At 39.2% G+C, this 23,454-nt stretch overlaps 1 protein-coding gene across 12 annotated transcripts in view; it reads left to right on the top strand.

The window, feature by feature from the left end:
* Window positions 1–22,951, top strand: part of PCNX1 (pecanex 1) — a 91,811-nt gene extending 68,860 nt beyond the window's left edge. For 9 of the 12 annotated variants that reach the window (XM_080618097.1, XM_080618092.1, XM_080618095.1 and 6 more), the window contains 11 exons: window positions 447–662; window positions 1,086–1,339; window positions 2,300–2,530; window positions 4,674–4,774; window positions 6,029–6,179; window positions 8,398–8,628; window positions 9,016–9,290; window positions 11,041–11,282; window positions 12,366–12,802; window positions 14,219–14,359; window positions 17,872–19,244. In XM_080618097.1, the coding sequence (XP_080474223.1) occupies window positions 447–662; window positions 1,086–1,339; window positions 2,300–2,530; window positions 4,674–4,774; window positions 6,029–6,179; window positions 8,398–8,628; window positions 9,016–9,290; window positions 11,041–11,282; window positions 12,366–12,802; window positions 14,219–14,359; window positions 17,872–18,012 (2,420 nt within the window). In that variant the 3' untranslated portion in view covers window positions 18,013–19,244. Of the gene's footprint in view, window positions 1–446; window positions 663–1,085; window positions 1,340–2,299; window positions 2,531–4,673; window positions 4,775–6,028; window positions 6,180–8,397; window positions 8,629–9,015; window positions 9,291–9,918; window positions 10,038–11,040; window positions 11,283–12,365; window positions 12,803–14,218; window positions 14,360–17,871; window positions 19,245–19,435 lie in introns of those variants that run through there. The other 3 variants (XR_013956881.1, XM_080618093.1, XM_080618091.1) reach the window with 3 other exon arrangements.
* The last annotated feature ends 503 nt before the right edge of the window (window positions 22,952–23,454 follow it).

Genomic DNA, 23,454 nt, shown 5'->3' with positions numbered 1-23,454 from the left:
TGTCTGTGCTTTACTGCTTTACTTACAGTCGTCTGCATTAAGCTGTTTTACTTTTTAGTCTGAAGTGACTTTAAAAAGGTAAATGTTATTTGAGGGAGTCTCAATGTCATAGTGATGAGTCCAGTACACAGTCATTACCAAGATACTTCTGTGCTCATTTGCTTTTGCTCTTTGTGTGGAATAGATCAATGGGAGATGCATGAGTGGAACTGGAGGAGTAACTTGGAAAATGGAGGAGTTACTAAGGGGAAAAAACTGGTCAAAATACTAAATGTCACTTAGCATTCACTTGGAGTTGTCCCTTAAGGGGGTTGTGTGTGTAGAGAGTGACCTTGAAACACTGCTGTTAAGAAAAGTGTAGGATGGAATATGAAGTGATACCTGACATTGAAGCTTGATGTTCTTCTGCAGGTTCAGATAATAACCCACATCCAATCTTCCTGCAGGTTCAGATGATAATAACCTGAATTCAATCTTCTATGAACATTTAACCCGTTCCCTTCAGCACAGCCTGTGTGGAGACTTGTTGTTGGGTCGGTGGGGAAACTATAGTACTGGGGACTGCTTCATTCTAGCCTCTGACTACCTCAATGCACTAGTACACCTTATAGAGATAGGAAATGGCTTGGTCACCTTCCAGCTGAGGGGACTTGAATTCAGAGGTGAGTGTGTTACACTCTTTCCTTAGCTGTCTGTATTAAAAAGTGGAGTTCTGCTTTGGAAACTTACTTCCAGTTCCATCCTGTAAAGAAATTGCTTTGAAAAGGGGCTGTAGGGCTGCTTCATGCCTGTGTCTTTTGTGAGGGGAAAGCTAGCTTGTTCTAGCAGAGTTGATGCTTAAATTTCTTGTTTCAGTTTTAGTGCAATATGGCTACTGTAATTGATTCTTAGATACATCTAACAAAAATGTGATCCTAGAGTGATAAAGTTATCCAAATCTTGTGTTTAGTGGCAGATAGATCCCTTGGTGCTACAGAAACATAATTGGAGATGGGTGGTATTTTAAACACTTTCAAATACATGTCAACATTAAGTCAATCATATAAAGTGTTCAACTCTTTCTTCTTTGTCTGCTTTCTCCTAAGGGACTTACTGCCAGCAGCGAGAAGTAGAGGCCATCACTGAAGGTGTAGAGGAAGATGAAGGTTTTTGTTGCTGTGAACCTGGCCACCTTCCTCACATGCTTTCCTTTAATGCTGCCTTTGGGCAGCGTTGGCTGGCTTGGGAAGTGCTTGTGACAAAGTATGTTCTGGAGGGTTATAGCATCACAGACAACAGTGCGGCTTCCATGCTTCAAGTCTTTGATCTCCGGAAAATTCTCACCACCTATTATGTGAAGGTATGATTCAGATCAGTACAACCCTTGGGGAAGGTAGGCTGGATTACACCTGGAAACTGCTTAATATCTTGAACTTCCAGTACCTTTCATATAAGGATCTCAGAATGTGATACCTATTACAGACGTATGAATACCTTCATCAAAGGAGAGCAGAGTTTGCTGTCCTGATGATTACTTGATACTCTGGTGCATGATCAGGACAGTGACTCTGTAGTCTTTCTAGCTGAAGCTGCAGTAGTAACTTGAAAGCTGTTTCCCAAACATAACAGCTGTGTTGTAAATAGTTAAGAGAAGTTAGAGGTTTCTTTTTCCTGGAGAAAGCCAAGCTGTGTTGGTCTTTAAAAGCTGTCCAATACAGTTTTTTCTTTCGTTTTTTAAACACAAAAAAATCCCTATCCTAGAATTGTAAGAGAACTCCAGGCTTCAGATCCCTTCAGATAATCAGTTGACTAATTGAGATCTTTCATAAGCTACCCTCTTTGAGAGCTGAAAATTTTTAATTTGAAATATTTCCAAGATACTTACTGACACAGAAGTTGCTGTTTTCCCATTCTTCCTCCCCTCTCCCCAAGCATGAGGATGTTAAAACTGTCTTGTCATTTACTTAGCCTTTGAATTATTTAGAAATTCAATGTCTAAGCCTCCATGTTAACTGGATAAAAATTCCTCTGTATTTGTTTTTCTGCAAAATTACAGTGAGAATCCTGTCCCATCCTTTTTTCCTTAACTTATTCCTTCAGTGGATGCTTCAGAAATCTCAAGAGTCTTTGAATAACGTCTGCATGCAAACCTGTATTGTTTTCTGTGTAAATTTGCTGCATCTGTGAGCTAAATAAATACTACTGTGTATCAGGTTTGTTCATCACCAGGAAAATAATGTAAATGAGTTGAAACAGTTGAGATTGTTGGCTCTTATTTTATTGCAATACTGACTCATATTTTTAACTACTGCTGTTTCAGGGAATCATCTATTATGTCACAGCATCCCCCAAGCTAGAGGAATGGTTAGCTAATGAGACAATGCAGGAAGGACTGCGGTTGTGCACAGACCGCAATTACGTTGATGTAGACCCAACATTTAACCCCAATATTGATGAGGATTATGACCACCGTCTAGCAGGAATCTCAAGAGAGAGTTTCTGTATGATATATTTGAACTGGATAGAATATTGCTGCTCTCGAAGAGAAAAGGTGAGTATGGACGTGTGAGGAAAGTGCACTCTGGTTTGACCTGCAGGCTGTTTAATATTGATTTTTAAAAATTAATGAGATTTTTAATTGAATATTAATTTATAGTTTACTGGCTTTGATCTGCTCTTGAGGTGTGAGTTTAAATAAATTCTGTAAGTAGTCTGTGATTTAACCTGTTCATTAATGAATTTTTATTTACCAGCTTGAACCTTAGTCATGCATTTATCTATCTACAAAAGAGTATCTTTATAGAATTGATGTTTTGTGCTTGGATATCAGTGTTTACAAATCAACTTTAACTTAAACCCCAAACCACTCCAACCTATTACCTGTTGCCAGCTTATAAGAGTAACTACTTCTTTCTTAGTGGTCATACTATACAGTTCCTTTGGACCGCTGGAATTGTTGGCTTGTGAAAATGATCATCCCATATTTACCCTTTTCCTCTCTACAAATCCTTCCACCTTTTAAGCAGAAACATTAATATATTTGTAGAGGAATGCTGTGACTTCTTATTGTATACAAAAACCTCTATGTGGTCAAATCAAAATAGTATTGCCTTTGAGAATAATGAGATTCAAGGGTCAGGAATATAATTGGAATTTGGGATGTGATAAGGGTCTGAGACTTAAGAGTTCAGTTTTACTTTGGAGGTAAAAGATTAATTAGAAGCCTGTTTTAACAGGTGTGAGACTTAGTGTTCTGCAGTCACATAACAATAACTGAAGAAAATTGCTTCCTTCTAAGTACAGTATTGTGAAATATTTTGTGTAGGTATTGAAAATCAGGTTTAATCACTTCAATGAATGCTACTATTATCTAGGGCATTATATACCCTATACAGTTACTAATGGCTTTGAGCTGAGCCTGAGTTCTCCCTGAATAAAACCGTAGGCCAGGGAAGTTTCCTGAAAACTCAGAATTACATACTCCTAACCAGTAAGTGAAAACCCACTTTATTGACTAAAGTTATCATAGAATCACAGACTGGTTTGGGTTGGAAAGGACCTTAAGATCATCTAGTTCCAACCCCCCTGCCGTGGGCAGGGACACCTCACACTAAATCGTGTCACCCAAGGCTCTGTCCAGCCTGACCTTGAAACTGCCAGGGATGGAGCATTCACAACTTCCTTGGGCAACCCACTTCCAGTGCCTCACCAACCTCACAGATACTTCAGATACTGGAAGGCTGCTATGAGGCCTCCACGCAGCCTTCTCTTCTCCAGCCTGAACAGCCCCAACTTTCTCAGCCTGTCTTCATGTGGGAGGTGCTCCACTCCCCTGATCATCCTCGTGGCCCTCCTCTGGACTTGTTCCAACAGTTCCATGTCCTTTTTATGTTGAGGACACCAGAACTGCACACAATACTCCAAGTGAGGCCTCACGAGAGCAGAGTAGAGGGGCAGGATCACCTCCTTTGACCTGCTGGTCACGCTCCTTTTGATGCAGCCCAGGATACAGTTGGCTTTCTGGGCTGCGAGCACACACTGAAGCCGGCTCATGTTCATTTTCTCATCAACCAACACCCCCAAGTCCTTCTCCACAGGGCTGCTCTGAATCTCTTATCTGCCCAACCTGTAGCTGTGCCTGGGGCTGCTCCAACCCAGGTGTAGGACCTTGCACTTGTCATGGTTAAACTTCATAAGGTTGGCATTGGCCAACTCTCAAGCGTGTCAGGGTGCCTCTTGATGGCATTCCTTCTCTCCAGCGTATCAGCTGAACCACACAGTTTGGTGTCATTGGCAAACTTGCTGTGGGAGATTATTATTGTCTTAACCCCATAATTTTGCTATTTGACAGTTTGCATACAAGATACACAGTATCCTTGAGGAATGTTGTGTGCAACTGTTAAGCTTAGGATTTGTCTTATTTCAAAGATAAGTATGTGTGTGTCTGCCTCTGCAAGTATTTTGCGTACTTACAAAACCTTTTAGGAAAAAAAACAAAACAAAACAAAACAACCTCCTGTTGAAATTCTGAGCAAGAGGAGCTGGTGTGGTAGGTACATGCACAACACTTGAGTTTGTGTGCCTTTGCATGTGTTTGGGTCTTTTTGCTGCTGGCAAAACTGCTTTTCTGTGACTGTTCTTTTACTTTGGTCACCTGACTATTCTTTTTTTTTTTACTCTTTTGTTATTACAAGCCACTGGATGCAAGTAAAGACTCGCCCCTGGTGACATTGTGTTATGGACTGTGTGTTCTGGGGCGGAGAGCATTGGGAACAGCTTCACATCACATGTCAAGGTAATAATATGTTGTTGTAAGCTTCCCTTCCTCAAAATCCCTCTGGCTTCCTAGGTTAGATATTAATTGCCTCTTTAGAAAAGAAAAAGATGTTAAGTATCATCTTTCCTTAAACTGGACAGATATGCAACTTGCCTGTGTTATATCAGCCAGTGAAATGTAACCAAAGAACAGCAAATAAAGGAGAACTTGTTCACTAAAACAAAATCACATGTTCAAATTCAAGGTAAAGAATTCTGGTGTGGGTAAGGACCAGTTATATAACTGATGGAAACTGGCTGAGTTCTAAAAGTGAGCTCCATATCCTTCAAGTATGTGCCCTTTATGGAAACAGGGTGAAGAAGAGGACAGCTTCATAAAATAAGGAACACACATCTTGATGCAAGTTAGATCAGACAATTGTGTGTAAGTTTGACAGTTCAGCTGGCTCTGTGGCAAGCAGCTGTGTTTCCTACGAATCATCTTCAGCTCAACTCTGTCATCATATGGCAGTCTCTTCCTTGCAGATTAACAGCCTCAACTTAATTTAGAAAGCTGATGTAAAATGTAGTTGTACATTTCAAGAAATCATGAGGTGATGGTTTAAAAAGAAAATAGAGAAGCATAAATGGATGCGGAAGCCCTTGGTCAGCTGGGTGCTGACTGTGAAACCTATTCTGCTTTGCTTTCAGGGAAACTGTTGACTAATTCTTTTAAGTATCAGCCAATTGCCCCCTGAAGGTCTTCCAGATATGCAGCAGCAAGAGTGATCATAGCATACTTGATCTCTCATTTCTAAGTTAGCATAGTAAAAGGAAACGATCGATGCCTTTGAGTAAGACAGAGTTATAATGATTTTTATATTATACTAAAGCATGCACAACTGAAGCTATGTTGTCTCCTTAACTGATCCATTGTGGTGTTATGTTCCCTGAGAAGCGTTCCCTTTATAAATGTTCTTAATAAACTCAGGCTTTCCTCAGTGTTCCTTTTTACTTTAGTCTGTGTAAAGAGACTATTATGTGTATGGTTTATTCGTTACTTGCTCGGTGCGTATAAATGTCTATTGTCCAAGCTTTGCTTATACACACATCCTTACTCTTATGTTCTGTTCTCCCTGTCTTATCCTGTAAGTTATATTTATGGAGAAGAATATGTTAATTTTTGTGCAGTTTGGTATTTTTTGCTCTTGTCAGTGATGAACTTGTGGATATGTTTGTATTTCTATTAATATTTGTACTGTTTGCTTCTTTTTGTTCCCCCCACTCTCACCAGTAATCTGGAATCCTTCTTGTATGGCCTGCATGCCCTATTTAAGGGTGATTTTCGTATATCTTCAATTAGAGATGAATGGATCTTTGCTGACATGGAATTGCTGAGGAAAGTAGTGGTTCCTGGAATACGGATGTCACTTAAGCTACATCAGGTGAGAGATTACACAGGAGGATGTGTGCAGTTCTTTTTATTTCTGTGCAGTCGTTATTTTAAAAATAAGCTGCTGGGAGAGAGCGAAAAGAGGAAGAGAACAGAAGCGCATATGATAGTGATGGACAACTGAAAATGAGGGAGTATCATGTCTTGTCCTTTGTTTTGTTATAGCTCATGTGGAAGGTGATATTGAGGAAAAGGAATGCAGTTTATGCTCAAAGCTTGAAAATTACATCAAATGTTCAGGGAATATGTCAAGCGCTGTTTTGTATTCATCTAGAGATTATACCCTTATGAACAGTGTCTTTGATATTTTGCTGCACTCTTCCCCTCCCCACATAGATGTAATTGGTTTAAAAGGTTTTGTGCCATTTAAAGCTGCACAGCCCTCTCCTCCAATGGGAGTTGTTTTTCTTGTTCTCTTTTCTTTGAGGTGTTGTAGTAATGGACACTTTGAAATTACTCATTGATGCTATTAGTAAGGTTTAGGTGAGAATGAGAAGGTTGATTTTTCAATAAGCTGAAATTGGGATTGATTTTTATTGTGAAGTGAGGGTAAAGATGAGCAATCACAAATTCTGTCCACGCCATCTATAAACCAACCTCAGCAAGTATGAGAAAGCATGTACTTGAAAGATAAGCACTCTGTGAGGAGACAAAAGCGTTGACATTCTAGAAGAACGGATTGCTTGAAAATCAAAGTAAATAGGTGTCGTGGTTTAAGCCCAGGCCATAAATCAGAACCACGCAGTCCACTTCCCCCCCCCACCTTTCTTCCCTCCGCTCCTGGAGGGATGGGGAGAAGAATCAAAAGAATGCAACTCCCATGGGTTGAGATAAGAACAGTTTAATAACTAAGGTATAACACAAATCACTACTGCTACCACTAATAGTAATAATGATAAAGGAAATAACAAGGAAGAGAATACAACCGCTCACCAACCGGTACCTCGCCCCCACCCCGCAGCCTTCCAGCCCTTCCGGGCCCTCTCAATTCTACCTCCTGGGCATGACGTGCTGTGGTATGGAATACCTCTTTGGCTAGTTTGGGTCAGGTGTCCTGTTCCTGCTTCTTCCCACCTTCTCCTCCTCCCTGGCAGAGCATGAGACTCACAAAGTCCTTGGTCAGTCTAAACATCTGTGTTATCAGCTCTGTCCCCAGGCGGAAAGTCAAAACACAGCACTGCACCAGTAGAAAAAATGACTGCTACTGCTAAACCAGGACAATAGGTAAATCGTAGTTGCACTTAATAAAGCTTCTTTTTTTGCCTTCATTGCAGAGTCTAGAAGTGCCCCCCTCGAATTAGCATTGGTTGAATCAACTTCATGTAACAAGCTTGCCAAAGTTAGTAGAATGCTTATGTTAGGAGTGCATGTAGAAAAGTAGAATAATTACAAAGTCATTGTTGAAAACAGCTAGAGTACCACTTCAACAATTCTGAAGTGTTCTCAGTATATTTAGGTTACTCTGCAGAATAGGTTTGAATTAAGTCAAAATGAAAGCGAGGAAATTACGATTATCTGAACATTATTGTATTAATCTATAAAGGGTGATTTTTATCCACTTGCAATGGAATTGTATGTCCAAGATTCAGCCAGTGTTGGAAACTTAGCTGTTAACCACTTTCTTTAACCAAGTGATGTGACCTAATACTGAATTGAACTTGCAGATTTTGTGTTTCCATTTGACTGGAGGTAATGTAAATTGTGTGATAGTATCTGATGCTGAAATAATCTGTCATCAAGTATTACTGTGAACTTTTAATAGAAAAAGCAGATAAAACTTCTTTTCTTTCAGTTGCTCTTTTCATATAATACAGGCTTGGTAGTCAGTTCTTTACTGAAGTGTGTTATACTTGGAAGCTTCTTAAGAATGAAAGAAGCTAAAATGCTTTTGCAGGCAATAGATAGAAATCTAGTGTAAAATTCAACTAGGAATTTACTTGAATCAGTAATAGGCAGATCTTTTTTTTTTTTTTTTTTTTTTTTTGAGTTAAAGGAGGAAGCAAACACAAGCAAAAAGAATGAATCTGTTTGGAAAAAAGCTTGTCTTTAACCATGTCCTTTAGTAGGTATCTGATAATTTTTTTTGTCTAACTTCACTGAGCTTCCGAAAAGTTTGAGGTGTGAAATGTTTGATTTTTTTTTTTTTTTTTATATGTAGTTACATCTGAAATATTAATCAAATCTTACTGTATGTGCACTCTTGGAAACAGGATCACTTCACTTCTCCAGATGAATATGATGATCCTTCTGTCCTCTATGAAGCCATAACAACCCATGAAGAAAATCTAGTTATAGCACATGAAGGGGACCCTGCTTGGCGGAGTGCAGTTCTTTCCAATTCTCCCTCCCTTCTTGCTCTGCGTCATGTGATGGACGATGGCACCAATGAATACAAGATCATTATGCTGAATAAGCGGTATCTCAGTTTCAGGGTCATCAAGGTAAGTCTTGTGCATGCTTCACAACGTTATGGTATGTTGTGTATTTTTAATAACTATACAAAACTGCTACTTCAGCTCAAAACACTGCTTTTTTACTACCAATCTGATATTGCTAGGACTGCTTCTTCTCAGACAGTGGAAGTATTTAATCAGAAAATCAGTTTCTGACTTAAAATATCTATTTCTCATCCCATTCTTAGATTTGCTTTATTCTTGCTGTTACAGCCTGTGTCCAAAAGTTCAGCTTTATGAAGAATGAATATAAATGCTTGCAGTTCTGCACTGCAGTATTCCATAAATTAATGGAGACCTAGGTATAGCAAAGCAGTCGTCACACACACTCATTGTTTCCCTTTCTGACACAGCTTTTCTATTTGGCTTTTGCAGGTGAATAAGGAGTGTGTGCGTGGTCTGTGGGCAGGACAACAGCAGGAACTTGTCTTCTTGCGTAATCGTAATCCAGAAAGAGGAAGTATCCAAAATGCAAAACAAGCTCTGAGGAACATGATCAACTCCTCCTGTGACCAGCCAATTGGATACCCAATCTATGTCTCACCTTTGACTACTTCCTATTCAGATAGTCATGAACAGCTGAAGGAGATTCTTGGGGGAGCTATCAGCTTAGGAAACATCAGAAACTTCATAGTGTCTACATGGCACAGGTGAGCTAAGGAAATGAGTTCTCATTTACTATGTGTTCATGCTCTCGTGTTCCATTAACTAGTCTCAGTAACTACTGCTGTTAACTATGCCTAGCACAGTTTAATTTTGTAATATTCAGTCACATAAAAATAAATAAGCCTTGATTTTTATTTTGAGCACATCTGTAGCATATGGCAACTGCTTTGGTTCAGGATTAACTTCAAGGCATGGAAGTAATGCACCACAAACTATGTAAATGAGAGCTTGGAAAAAAACCAGGACAGAAAGTACAGATGGAGGAGCTACAGCTCCAGTTCTAATGTCAGGTCCAATAAGGAGAGGCAATACAACCTCTGTATTTTTTCTCAGTACCACCACTTTTGCAGTCTATAATACCATTTTTACAGTATCAGGACTGTTTGGTAGAGTTCTTGTCTGGCAAATACTTAGCATGCAAAGGCAGTATTAATACCGTTAGGCTATACTCATCTGTAGTAACACAAGCGTTAGCTGCTTAGAATTTCATGACTGCTTATAAATACCCAGTGTGTCAGAGCCGGAACAACTAACTGGAGTGATAATATAATCTTCCCTCTACATGCCCCCTCAGTAACCCAGTACAAACTCTTCTTGTGCTGTATCTTACAGGCCATGAGAACTTGTGTTGCAGTTCTGGCCACTTATGACTGTGGCTCCAAAAGCAACAGTGGCAGCTGTGTGTGGCATTCAGAAATGTGTGCTGGTTCTTGCTGGTTCTTGCCAGTCCTGTAGCTGTTCTGATGGTCATATTTACATTTGGAGATGTATAGCACATCAAACAGAAGGTGCTGCTTCACCCCAGAATATGCCACACTTCCTACTGTCTGTGGTGTTTGTCTTCTTTTGCCATCTGCTTGTCTGACACATGGATAGAATAACAGGTGAAAGTATGACACAGAACAGTGTATGGAGCTGAGCTGTGTATGCTTTGGGTTTCTGAATCTCAGGGACAAATACAGTCACAAAGAGAGTGCTCAGTTGTTTGAGTGCAACAGTAAGAAAAGAATAATAAGAAGTATGAATTGAAGGAAGGAGGAATGTGCTGTGGTTTTTTTGTGTCCATCTGAAGTTCGTTAACGCAAATGATGCAGTGAAAAGCCTGTATGATTATATCCACTAGAAAATACTGGCTGACTTGTTGTCTGAATGTTTAGAATTCACATGGGAATTTGTGATTCAAATAATGGCAATATGTGCTTCAAACAACTGTATGTTACTGAAGGTAACAAGAAACCAAATACATTCAAAAGAAAAGGAAAAAAAAAAAACAAAAACAAGAAACACAAACAAAAAAACCCCCTAGCATTTCAGGTCATCTGAATAGAGAAAGTTTCTGCAGTCTAACAATACACGACTGACGTGTTAAGGAGCATAAATTTTACTAAACTATTACAAAATAACCAAGGTGTTCTACCATCATTTTATATTTAGAATTTTATCTGTTTATTGTATTTCAGAAGTGGCTTGATTTTTCAAAAACTACTTTATATGAGCATTTGGCTTACCATAAATTACTGAATAGTTGTCATGAAGAAAATTGCAAGCTCTTAGAAAGCAGCATTTATATTTGTGAAGCATGTTCTGAGACAATAAAGTCAAGTTTTATGTGATTTTTGGGGAATGCTATGGGTTGTGCTGAGTAAAGCCTTTTGCTTGTCATCATGAGGCATTTCTTAGAATCGTAATGGTTAGGAGGCCTGACTTAATGTGTCAATTGCATTATGTTTTCAGACTAAGGAAAGGCTGTGGAGCTGGCTGCAATAGTGGTGGAAATATTGAGGATTCAGATGCTGGAGGTGGAGCTTCTTGCACAAGTAACAATGCAACTATCAATGAGTCTCAGAGCAGCATGTCACAAGGAGGAGGGAATGCAACTACAGGGCAGGGACCTGGAGCAGTACAGCACCCTCCTGTTGCAGCTCATCCGACAACTCTTCCTGCAGCTCATCCACCAACTCATCCTTCCACTTTGGGTAAAGTTGCTTTGTTTTGTTTTAAGATTTTATACAAGTACAATATTATAGGCAGAACTGGGCTTTCAGGTCTTTGGATCAGGCCTAAGTTACAAAATAAAGCAAGCGAAAGTGATTTGATGTAGTGTTAATACCTGCTGGATTCATCTCAAACTACAGTACTGCTTCCTGCAATGCAAGGTTCCCAAACCGATTGGAGCAGTAGGGGTATAGTTGTGCTGGCAAAATAGATTAAATAACTTTTATAATATGTTTGTACAGACTGGATTTTTTTTTTTTTTTTGCTTCTGTCATATGGTCTGTAAATGCTAAACTTTGTGAGTTTTGTTATAGTTCTTACTTATACAGTAGAATGGATTTTCTGTTTCCATAGTATTTTAGCTGAATCCTGTCCAAGAGTCTGTAGTGATCTGTAGCTAGGGAAGTGATAAACAGTAAAGCTGAGAAAAGGCTTTCCAAACTCTACCTTTGCTCAGAAAGTATATGAAAGTATATCTAGTTGAATGAACTTTTTTTACACAAGTAGTTAGTCTGTCAGCTGTGGAAAGATATCCACAAGCACTTGGTATTGGAAAAACAATAGCACCAATTCTCATAAACAGCAACTCCTGTTTTTCGAGTATATTAAATGTTTCTGAACTTGTTTAAACACAGCTTTTGCTCTAACAAATTTTCTGACTCAATCTTTGAACATCTAGTCAAGCATACTAAGAAATAATGTTTACAGTGTTTTGAAACATAGACATTTACCTGCCTTAATGCCTTAAGTATGGGAAACTTAAGTGTAATGTTAAGAAACAAACAGTTGGTGCAGGAAGAGCAAGACTGAAACATTTTTTAGACTACTTGTCTTACAGTGATTGGGAATTGAACAGAATGTGAAATTCCAAAATAAGATGAGTGGAATATATTCAAATGCTCTGCTATATGAAATGCAACAGAGATATTCTGCAGTACAGCTGTTTCAGATGTTGTTGATTAGGCCCAGAAGTTTTCTCTGTAAGCGCTAAGACATTTGTCAGCATTCTAATGTGTGTGGGAGGCTTTATCAAACTCTCCTGATTCTGTATCTTTTACTTTTAGGCACCAGTCACAGCTCTCACTCTGTGCAGTCGAGCCTTGTCAGACATTCCCCTGCCCGTGCCTCAGTAGCTAGCCATTCATCTTATTGCTACGGCAGTCGTCATTCATCTCTTCGCACACCCACAACGGGCTTTGTGCCTTGTCGGCGCTCTTCCACCAGTCAGATATCCCTTCGTAACCTTCCATCATCCATCCAGTCCCGCCTGTCTATGGTGAACCAAATGGAACCTACTGGCCAGACTGGGGTCAGCGCGCAGCATGGACTGCCCTCTTCTAGCAGCTCCAGCCAAAGCATCCCAGCCTGTAAACAGCATGCCCTTGTGGGCTTTCTAGGGACAGAAGGAGGGAGTAATGCAACTGAAACTCAGTCAGGTGGCAATGCAAGCCCTGCAAATCAAATGCAAGCCAAAAAGGATGACGTTATTTACAGAATCCAGGTGAATAGTCAAGAAGAACAAGTTAACCTATGCTTCCACGTGCTTTTGTTAGTGTTACTTTGGATGTTGTTGAAATCACTACTCTCTAAATACGCACAGTCTGGAATGCCTCAGTATGCAACTATTGTGCAGTTACATTTGGAGAACTAATGTGAGGAAAAGGATATCTGGACAACCAACCTTCTTGCATGCTTAGACATCTCTGTTTACTTGTATGTTTTGCTGTAGTGCAGCTTTGAGAATGTCAACTGAGCTCGGTTCCACTTCATACTTAGTTTGCCTTTATTCATTACAACATGTAAAACTGAACAGCTTCATTTGCAAAGTAGAAAGCTGGTAGCTTTTTTCATTTAAAACAATTAGATTTTCCACAAAAGTGTAAAAATTTTCACTTTCATACGTATTTATTCATTTTCATGTGTATTTATTCTTTGGTTATTGCCTCAAGTCTGGGTTTACTGAGCAGTGAGCAATACACCATTGACTAAGTTAATCATGGCAGCCTTACTCATTTTGTGAAAATCCAGAAATTTGTATTCTTGCTCTTCTAGCTTTTTATTAGCCCCCCATGCATGCCTTTGGCAGTATATTAGTGAGAAGCATCAAGAAGTGGATTTAACAGGGTAAATTATGACAAACGTGATTTCATTGCTAGTATCACATCATAGTAGAGTAATCCTTATTAAACTGCATCATAGTGGGTGAAGTTAATGAATTAATTTTGCAGGTCTGTACTTTGTAGCTTTTGTTTGCAGGCAGGAGCCCATTTATCAAACAGCCTAATTCCTCTGTGGGAGGAGGATACAGGCAAAGTTGTCATGTGCCCTTGGATAGTGGACACTGTGGTTCTCTCTGTCCTTAAATAGGAAGAAGTTTTCAGGAGTTTTCTCCTGCTGCCCTGTGGAAAGGCCAGTTTACTTCAAAACACAGGGTGGGTCTCAACTAACAGTGCTGGTAGATAAATAGATCTTCAGCCCAACAGCAAAATCTCCAAGATGGTGTTTCTTAGTGTGTTCTGTAAGAAGTGATGAGGCAGTTTTAACAGTTCATCACTTAACTCTGCCCTGCTACCGGACCATGTGCTGCCTATGCTTATGTTGTGCTGTCTTCTTAGACCCTGCCATGAGCCAGTGTAACTGAAAGAAGGGGTGGGAAGGGGAACCAGAGCTGCTGCTTCAGACAGCAGTGACCTGATATATTGTCAGCTCTCTGTGTGAAACCACAGCCTCATTTCCAAATGCAGTGCCGCTCAGGCTTTTTCCTAGCCTGGAGCTTGAGTTTCCACCATTGAAATTGGTCAGAAATGAATTTCTGTGGGTTAAGGTCAGTTCTCTGGAAGTATACAAAAGCTACAGTTTATCTGTTTCTCTTAAATTTTGGCTGAACTAACAGTCAAAACTCAATTCCTACTTATAGTTAATGGATCCCAGTCAAGTACTGGAAGGGATCAACGTGTCAAAAAGGAAAGAGCTGCAGTGGCCAGATGAGGTGATACGACTAAAAGCTGGAAGAAACAGCTGGAAAGACTGGAGTCCTCAGGAAGGCATGGAAGGCCATGTAAGTTTTGCTCAGAAGCTGACAAGCTAATTTTAAGAATGGCAGTGTCTTGATGCTATGGCAGTCTGCCTAGGTGTTAAGACCAAAGATAAATGTGGTAGTAAGCTGGATCAGCAGCTGTCCTCCAAGTCACTGTTGCTGGAAGAGCAGGTCCAGAATCCTAGTTTGAAGCAGAAGGATATTACTGCAACTGTATCCAAAAGACACAGGGTGACGATTCAAGCATTGTCAACTACCTCTGCTTCCTTGCCTTCTTCCAGCTCTTGTCATGAACATTCAGGCATTGCACTCATTCATCCAACCTTCATTTTCCTTTCCTTAAACTGTCTATCCTTGAGCAAATACGGAAGGTCAGTTTACCAGTGAGTCCTTAACTGAATGCTTAACAGTATTTGTTTTTAAATTATCCTGATGAAGATAGTCAAGATTGTCTTTAGATGCCTTTAAATTACAGGTACATGCTAAGTGTTTACTTTCCCTTGAAAAAGAAATCTGCTGTGGCTAAAACTTGCAAACATCTATGACTTGAACCTCTGTCTCTTTTTCCTAGAGTTATACCTGTGTTTTATAAAAAGTCATTGCATTAGTTAGAAAACTTATCTCTTGATTTAAGCTCTTTTTAGGAGTAAAAAACCCAGCTCTATCTTTGAACCTTTTTGGTTTTACTGAAGCATTATGGGGTTTTTTAGATCTTTGTGTCAATAAAGATGCTCTAGTCAGTATTCTTCCAGTTGATAAATAGTAAAAGGGAAGAGCCACTGACATTGTGTTTGCATTGGTTCATCAATAAAACTTTTTTTATTTGGAACATGTTAGTTCTGACAGTTTATAAGAATTTGCTTTGATTGAGTGGTTACCTCAATTGGAGGCATTATTTATAAATTTAATTCAGGGGCTGTATTTTGTTGTCTGAAAGTCCTCATCACTGTGGGTGTATGTGCAAGCTTCAAGTAAGAAATGGGAATATGCTGATAACACAGCATGTGCCAAATCTACCTGGTTACATATGTGAAGGAAGGGCCCTGGAAATAAATCCCTTCCACAAATAACTGTACCATAGTTGACCATCCACTCTCAAGATAGTAGGGTTATCTTGTATGTCTTCCCTTTCTGATCCTATAGCTGTATTCTTGCGTGCTATGATGCTGCTCATCAAGCAGTTTACAAGCCAAAGCCTGATGTCAGTGCTCTAGGAGTAGAATGCTGTTGTGAGCAGTGTTCAGTTTAGATGTTATAGTTTTGGAATTTCCTTGTTAGCTCTTGCAGATCAAGCATGCTATCAAGATGGTGAATGTGAAGGGTTGTATCAAAACACATCCTGTTACCTGGTATCACTGGACAATTTTTTTCTTCTCATGAGTTTGTGTATTTTGCAGTTGCAGCCTGCAGACATGTAGTGATTGATGTTACAGAGATTAAAACCAAGGATTTGAAGGGCAGAGTAAGCTGCTATTCTAATGCTTCTCATCTATTTTTGGTGCAGGATACTGGTAGGTTTTTTTAGAGGCTCATTTTTGACCTAAGGTGAAAGGGGGAAAGCACCAGATTATCCTATGTGTGATTAGAGGGATAGGATTTAACTTGACATAGTTTCCACTGCCTGCTTCAGCTGCCTGTGGTTAAACATACTAGTATCATAAGCTTTCAGGATGGTCTTTCTGATCCTGCAGCTGCAGTCATTTCTGCAAACAGGCAGAAATGATTCTTATCTGCTACAGTGCTGCTCATCAAGCAATTTACCAGCCAAAGCCTTATGTCAGTACTCTTGGTATGAAGTCCAGCTCTTTAAAACTTTCCTACTACATAGAAAAAGCATTTTTCCTAGTTTTGTTTTTTGTTTTTGTTTTTGTTTTTTGCTAAGTATTCAGTACATATAATACACAAAGACATTATAGAGTTTCTTCAAGGAAATGAAATTTAGCAGTCCTCTTTCTATTGTATCTACTTTTTCCAGGACTTTCAGATTAAGGTATACTCTGCATTATCTTTCTGTGATACCTGCACTAGCATGCGGAAGAGCCCTTTTCCCCCCCAACAGATTCTTACTACCTCTTTGCTGTCTAGTGACATCATTTTGCATGTTATAACTCATGGGGCATCAAATAAATGCCAGTCATAATAGAAGAGATGGTAAAACCAAGTGTGAGTGGGTGGTTGCAGTGAGTTATAATCTATGTACAACTCTTGCATAAGCACAGTTTTTAAGGAGTCGTGATACTGACATTTTTGGAGTCTGCCCTTAGCTATCACAAAGGCACCAGCTTGAAGCTGGACAACAAGGATGTAGTACTTGGACTTTATTGAGAAATGCTGTATATGGTTGGGGATAGAATATTCCTGACCTCACTCCATACAGCAGCATAAAAAGTTTACTTTGAAGTCAGACTTGAACACACTGCTTAAATATCACTCTGTTGCATCAGACGAAGGGGAAGTGAAGATGCCCTGCTTCCCTAGGTGAAATGTTCTTCCTATAAATGCAGTATATATCTCCTGCAGTGGACAAAGCTGAATCTCCTTCACTCAGCATTAGAGAAATTGGCAGCTGTCAGTTGGGTATAGTGAGGATTAACGGGGTCTTTTGAATTTGGTCTTGGAAGATGTAGGTTAATTGTGGGGTTCTGTCCTGTCTTCCTCACCTGAATCTTTAGAACTCTTGCAAACTGTCCTGTCCTGGATTGCATTTTACTTATTTTTTACCTTACCTTGTCTTGAATTCAGCAAATTTGAGATAATTCTATTTCTGTGGAGCTGGCAATACTTAAAACCATGTTACTGGAACATCCTTGGGGTTCCTTTGGGGCACCCAAAAATTTAAGGTGTATTTTTATGGAGGCAGCTGAGCAAACATATACAAGGGCCTGTATGGAAAAAGGGACTTTCTGGTGGTCAGTATCAGGCAAAATCCTTGGTAGCAGCAGATCAAAGAACATGAATTTTGTATAACCAAGAGAGTATGGGGCAGTAGTTTGTAGCACTGTTTCTGAAACCTTTCTTCTCTGCAGTTTTTTTTCATTTTAAATTATCTTTGAATAATTTAATTCAAAAGATCAACCTTGAATTCAGAGTGAACAAAATTAGGGCAAGGGATTTGACTTAGAGGAGAGAGTAGTTTATACTCAACTCTTCCTAAACTACAATTCTGTGCTATTGCTGTACAATACTGAGGTATTTTAAAACTATTACAGCTTTGGGATATAAAATATCCCAATTCAGTACTTGTACACTTTTAACAGTTTTTACGCACTTTGCATGAACTGTTTGGTTGTGATTTGAGTCAACTGATGAAATTCAAATCAAAGGCTGGCTTTTCTCAGGTAAGCTGCAGCTCTCCAGCAAGGCTTAAGTGGGTATGCTGTCCCTGAAAAGCGAGCAACTCAGTCAATATAGCACTTACATTATTGCTCCTTTTGCCCTGTTAAGGGTCTTGAATATCAGCCACGACTTTGATATGGCAGTTTTCCCCATGGAACTTTGTTTTATTACACTTCTTTTTTTTTATTTCCCCCCAGGTGATTCACCGCTGGGTGCCTTGCAGCAGAGATCCAAGTAGTCGGTCCCATATAGATAAAACCATCCTGCTGGTTCAGATTGAAGATAAATATGTTGCTGTTGTTGAAACTGGAGTCCTTGAACTTGGGGCTGAAGTGTAAATCTCTTTGAGACTGAAACTTCCCCTTCTCCAACAGTTCAGAAGAGAGAAGGGTCCAGAAGAAGCAGCTCCCAGGATATGAAACTTCGGTCCAGTTGCAGGAAAGGACTTGGAACAGATTTAAGTTCCTTTCCCCAAATAAACAAGTGTAAGAAATTTTTTTAAGTTGTTAGCTGCTGAAGAAACATTTGCATGAAGGATAGATTTGTTGAGACATATCTTTTTGTTTATAAATTTTGTTTATGCATTGCGTAATGCTTTAAATCAACAAATTTTTCAGTTCTAAGATCAGAGCACCTCATATTTTTCTAATTGTTTTGCCAAAAATTGCCATGTCTTGTCACAAGAGTGTGTGGAGTTCATCCACCTGATTTTAAAGAAATTGACTACAAACCTTCAGTTTGGTGAAACAGTGTAAGGGTTTCAGGTGTGGCAAGAAGAGACTGAACAGATGTATAGATTCTTATTCCTTATGAGCTAAACATTAATGAGAACTGCACTAATTTTTTTACAGCAATGCACTAAAAACAACCCTGAGATTGCTGAGAACATTTATTTATATATATAAATATAAGTATATAAAATACCATTATTTAAATTGCCTTTGGGATTAATCCCCTCCCTCTCCATATACATGTTGATGGTAAGGGCTGTGCCATGGGTTTGGTTCTATGTTCTGTATTTCGTACAAGTGCATTTGCTGCATCCTTTTCACAATAAATGGTAAAATAACATATATAGACAAGCACCTGAGTATCCCTGTACTACATCAGACTATTGTGATGGCAGTGGTACCTCAAATCTGTACAACACATCTAGCTTTAAGGTGAATCCTAAAATACTACCTTTCATTTGTTCCCTCCTCACTGGCCCTGGCTACTTTGCTTCTTTACACCCAGAGCTGGCTATGTTGTTTTGTTGGCTCTTCTCTGGCAGAGACATTTGTTTCAGTTTTGTAGGGGGAGGTACAGGTCTGTGATTACTTCGTGGATGATTGAAGGTTTTTTATTCTATCCAATTTAAAAAGGAAAAAAAAAATTACTTCAACTTTTAAAGAGCTTTCATAGAAGGCACAGCCCTGAACTTGTATCACTTTTACCACCTTGCCTTTTCTTTCCCTTTAGTCTCCATTCTTTTCTATGACTTGAATTTTATTTTCTGTGATGATATATTCTATGTAAGTGTAATTTGAGTATTTATAACTGTGAAGTTGAATTACTCATGTGTTACATATCCTAGGTTTTATTGTATTTTTTTAAAGTGTGTATTCAGGGAAACAAGTAACTCAGAACTATCATGGGAGTGTGAGAGGGGAAACTGGTTTGTTCTTGACTTGCAGTTCCTATGACTCACTTTTCTTAATCCGTAAGAAAAAAAATCTACCTGTTGTGATTGTTTCCTGTTTCTGACCTGTAATTACTTAGGACTCTGTGGGGAAACTGCGCACAGTCCTAGCTTTTGGGAGCAGCCATCTTCTTCCCAGTCACCTCCACTTCTTTATATGTAACATAACCAGAAGAGACTTCTGATTCAGCATAGAGGTTATTGCAATTATTTCTCTGACATCAGAGGAACATTGTCTATTATGTACCTAATGTAAGAGTGAAATTATATGGGCTGAGAAAAAGAAAAAAGAAAGAAAGAAACAGCTACCTAAGAAACGTATGTATTCTGACTCAAGTCACTGTATGCCATCTAGCCATGCAAGGGTAAGTCTGTGTGCCTGGTAGGTCGTCAGTTCTGGATACTGTTCCCAGTGAATTGTACTGGGACTTTGCTTACATCGTAGCTATGCAAACATGTACGCAAAGTACTGTGCATCTTACAGTTGCATATTACTATTTGGTTAATACATATGCAGTCCCATTCAATCTTGGTGTAAATGCACAGTTCTGGATCTGCCACCTTTGAAATAATTCTGCTGTTCCACATTATTTATCAATCTGCACATTATAATGTAGCTAAACTAATCTCCTGCATATCTGAAAACTTAGTACAGTAAGTAAACCTTCAGCAGCCTGGTAATGTTGCTGTCAGGAATTAAGAAAATGTGTATACTTTGAATTGAAGGTTGTAGTTGAGGTTTTATTCTGTGTCTTTCCCTTCAGGTAATTACAGGGTTTTCTGTACCACTAGGAATAGTGCTTCATTTTAGAAAGAGGAGTTTGAAAATAGGCCCCATTTGATATTAGTTGCACAAGGCTGGGTTTCTTTCTTGTACTGAAGCCTTGAGGTAAGCAAATGGCTGAAAGTCAAAATGCATTGATGGGTTTTGTTTGTTTGTGGGGTTGGGGGGGGGGGTATGGGAGTTTTTTATTTGTTTGGATTTTTTTATTTATAAAAAAACCAAACTTGACTGAAGCAACTTTTTGTATGTTAACCCTGGCTTTGAACAATCTTTCAGTCTTTTCAGGACAAGATAATGACAATGTCCATTGTTGGTAATAGATAGGAATTAATGGCTCGTTAACATAAAATTTGTAGAGAATGTTTAATTGCCTGGAATTAGATAAGCAAACAGCTGGTTGGCGGAAAAAGGTGGGTTTTTTCTAAGGGGCAAGGAGAATTAATGGATCTTTCTACTTTTTTTTTTCTTTTTTTCCAATTTTAAGGCTTTTGGTGTGTTGCCTTCAGGAAGTGGATTCCAGTGTGGCCAGTTAACAGCTTAATACCTTCTTTCAGATACTTGGAAAGCACCTGCTATAGGAAGTCTTTGCATAGTGCTCATACTAATTCCAGATCTGCTCAACAGAAGCCACCTAGTTGAAATTTCACTTTTCTATAAGGCTTTGGAAATTTTATTAAAGTTTTCCTTCATTCTGAACTCTTAAAGTTCAGCAATCACCATTACATGTTGGTTTGTGCAAAGCTTGTGTCATTGCTTTCTATGTGCAAGTGATAAACCATGTTTGTTTACTTTTAACTCCCCACAGGATAGATATGTCTGTGGAAACCTCTTTTCTAGATAGGGATGATTTCATCTTCTGTTTTCTTTGGCCTTTGTCTTAGTGCATGATATTTTTCTCCTGTTGTGAGTATGGAAAAGATGGGTATTTTCAGATCAGTCCTGTTAGTCAGATTAAGCTCAGAATAGAGAGATTTTTGGGGGGTTTTTTTAGATCTTTCTAAGCTTTCAAGAAAACCCATTCTGGATGAATCCTTTATCTCTGTCCATTGTGTGATATTCTTTTGCCATAAGAACATTCCAGTTAAGCCCCATTGTTTTAGCTTCCAGGTAGTTTCCATCTCTGAATTCTTTAACAGTGGTGTCTATGTGTTACATACCTGCTCCCTAAAACAAATATTAAATTACAGAAAAATGCTGGAAACCCCCCGCTAATCAGATTATGTTCTTTAGTAAAAATGGCTGCTACTTAATTTTTTAAATCCTTTCCCTGTTTCACCTCCCTGTGAAATATTTTAAAATGTTCTGATTAAAACAAAACCCTAAAATGTTTGTGACACCACTGATGACACCTAGATTTCTGTGCCATTTGCACTGTTATGCTTGTGATGAATTCAGGGGTATGCTCTCATGATTCAGCATTTGCAAACTGATTTTGGAGGTGGGGGGAGAGTAAAGGAGGAGTGAGTAGGTTGAATGTTCCTATAGCCACTTTGGGACATTTGGCATGTTTGCATGGTAATCTCAATTTTCAGGTCAGCTGTGTAGTTCATCACCAGGCATTCCTTACCCCTGTATTCACAACTGTCTTTGGAATCGAAGAACTCTTTGAGGAGCCCGGATGATGGGTGAGGTGAAAGATGAACTTGTGGCACAGGTCCCTGCCCATGTCTGTTTGGCAAGTGGCCATAAAGCTTTGTCTGGACTTGGGTGAGCAGGGACAAGAGATGCCTTACAGTCAGATTTAATATCAAATTGTTTCTCTGATATTGCACACACCAACACAGACCTAGGAGTGTAGATACAAAGACACTGCTTTGAAGGATCTTCAGTTGCAGAACTCTCCATTCACAGAATGGAGCAGGATTGATTGCGTTTCTTACCATTAACAATGTTACTCAAATGTTATTCAACTCATTGGATTTGGGGTTATACCACCACAGGTTTTATGTACTTAATTTTATTCAGGATTTTTATACCTATTATATAGGCATCTGTTCTTTTCTTGTCTGGCTTGCTGTTTGATAATCTCTTGCAGTACATTCAGTGGCACTGGACTTGTTCAGAAATTCTACTGGTAAAATTACTGGTGCCTTAGTAAAAAAGTGGGTACATAACACCTTGGTGGAAAGTAAAGCATGTGGCTTGTTTCACCCCAGCATGATACACATATTTCAAAACAGGTGATTAAGATGGCTGCCTCAAAAGATTTTTGGGAGCATAACTACATCACTCGGTCACAAACATCTGAATATGAGCAATTTTTATTACTTCTGCTATGTACAGTTTGAATAGATAATCCCAGTACACCTAGGCCACAACTCTGAGAGGCGGCAATCAGGTAGCTGGGCTTCTGAGTGTGTTACACAGATGTCCCCAGGAGCCCGACGTTGAGCTGCTGCTTAAGAAGGGGAGAGGGGAGTACAGTGTGAGAGTATGGGTTTGGTTTTTAATGGACAATGGAAATATATATCACCTCTGCCAGCAAACAGATACCTTGCCAGGGATAGGGATATACATACCTGCGTGTCTGTGAGTGTGTATGTGTCTGCGTGTGTTACTGGAAATGGCCTGTAAATAGTGTAGCTGTTTAAAATGGAAAAGGCAGAGGTTTTTTTGCAACATGTTGCAGCAAAAGGAGAGTATTGACAGTGGGGAAACACTGAGAAATAAAAAAAAAGTTTTTCACTTGTTGTCATTTATTGCACTACTCTGTTCTCTTGAGTCATTTGCACTATTTTAAAATCAAATCACTCTTTAATGAAGGATTCTCTTACTTTAAAATTACTTCTCTTACCTTTCTATAGAAAGGAGAACCTCAGCTATTCCTGTTTTACTGCCAGCATCATACCTGTTTTCATGCCTCTCTTCTACAGCTAAATGTTTTCCCCTTGTCTTTGCTCAAGTATTTTCAGTATTTATCATAATTTCCTTTCTCTTGAATTTTTTCAAAGCCTAGAAATTGTACTGGCTTTATGCTCAGTCATTTTCCATTCTTCATGGTTCTGAGGGAACTATTTTACCTAGGGTGGGTTAATCTGTGATTTCTAACTTTCTGCTGTCCTGGATCTGATAGCCAACTGCACCAGTGTGCCAAATCCTGAGCAGCACTACACTTCCTTGAACCACTTGTTGATACAGTGGTACTCAGCTGCTCTCTGTACATGGTCTCAAACTTCTTCATACTAGTACAGAGAGTTACAACATCTTGTCCCCCTGCATGAGGACTGAATTTTTCAAAGGTCAGGATGATGGTGAGTTATGGGCTGCAAGACTGGATCTTTCCTGGTTTTGAGATCAGAACAGTGTCTATCTCCT

Source organism: Psittacula echo, assembly GCF_963264785.1.
Source record: "Psittacula echo genome assembly, chromosome: 5".
Taxonomy (NCBI): domain Eukaryota; kingdom Metazoa; phylum Chordata; class Aves; order Psittaciformes; family Psittacidae; genus Psittacula; species Psittacula echo.
Note: the sequence above shows the minus strand (reverse complement) of the source record. Positions and strands in the feature narration are given on the sequence as shown.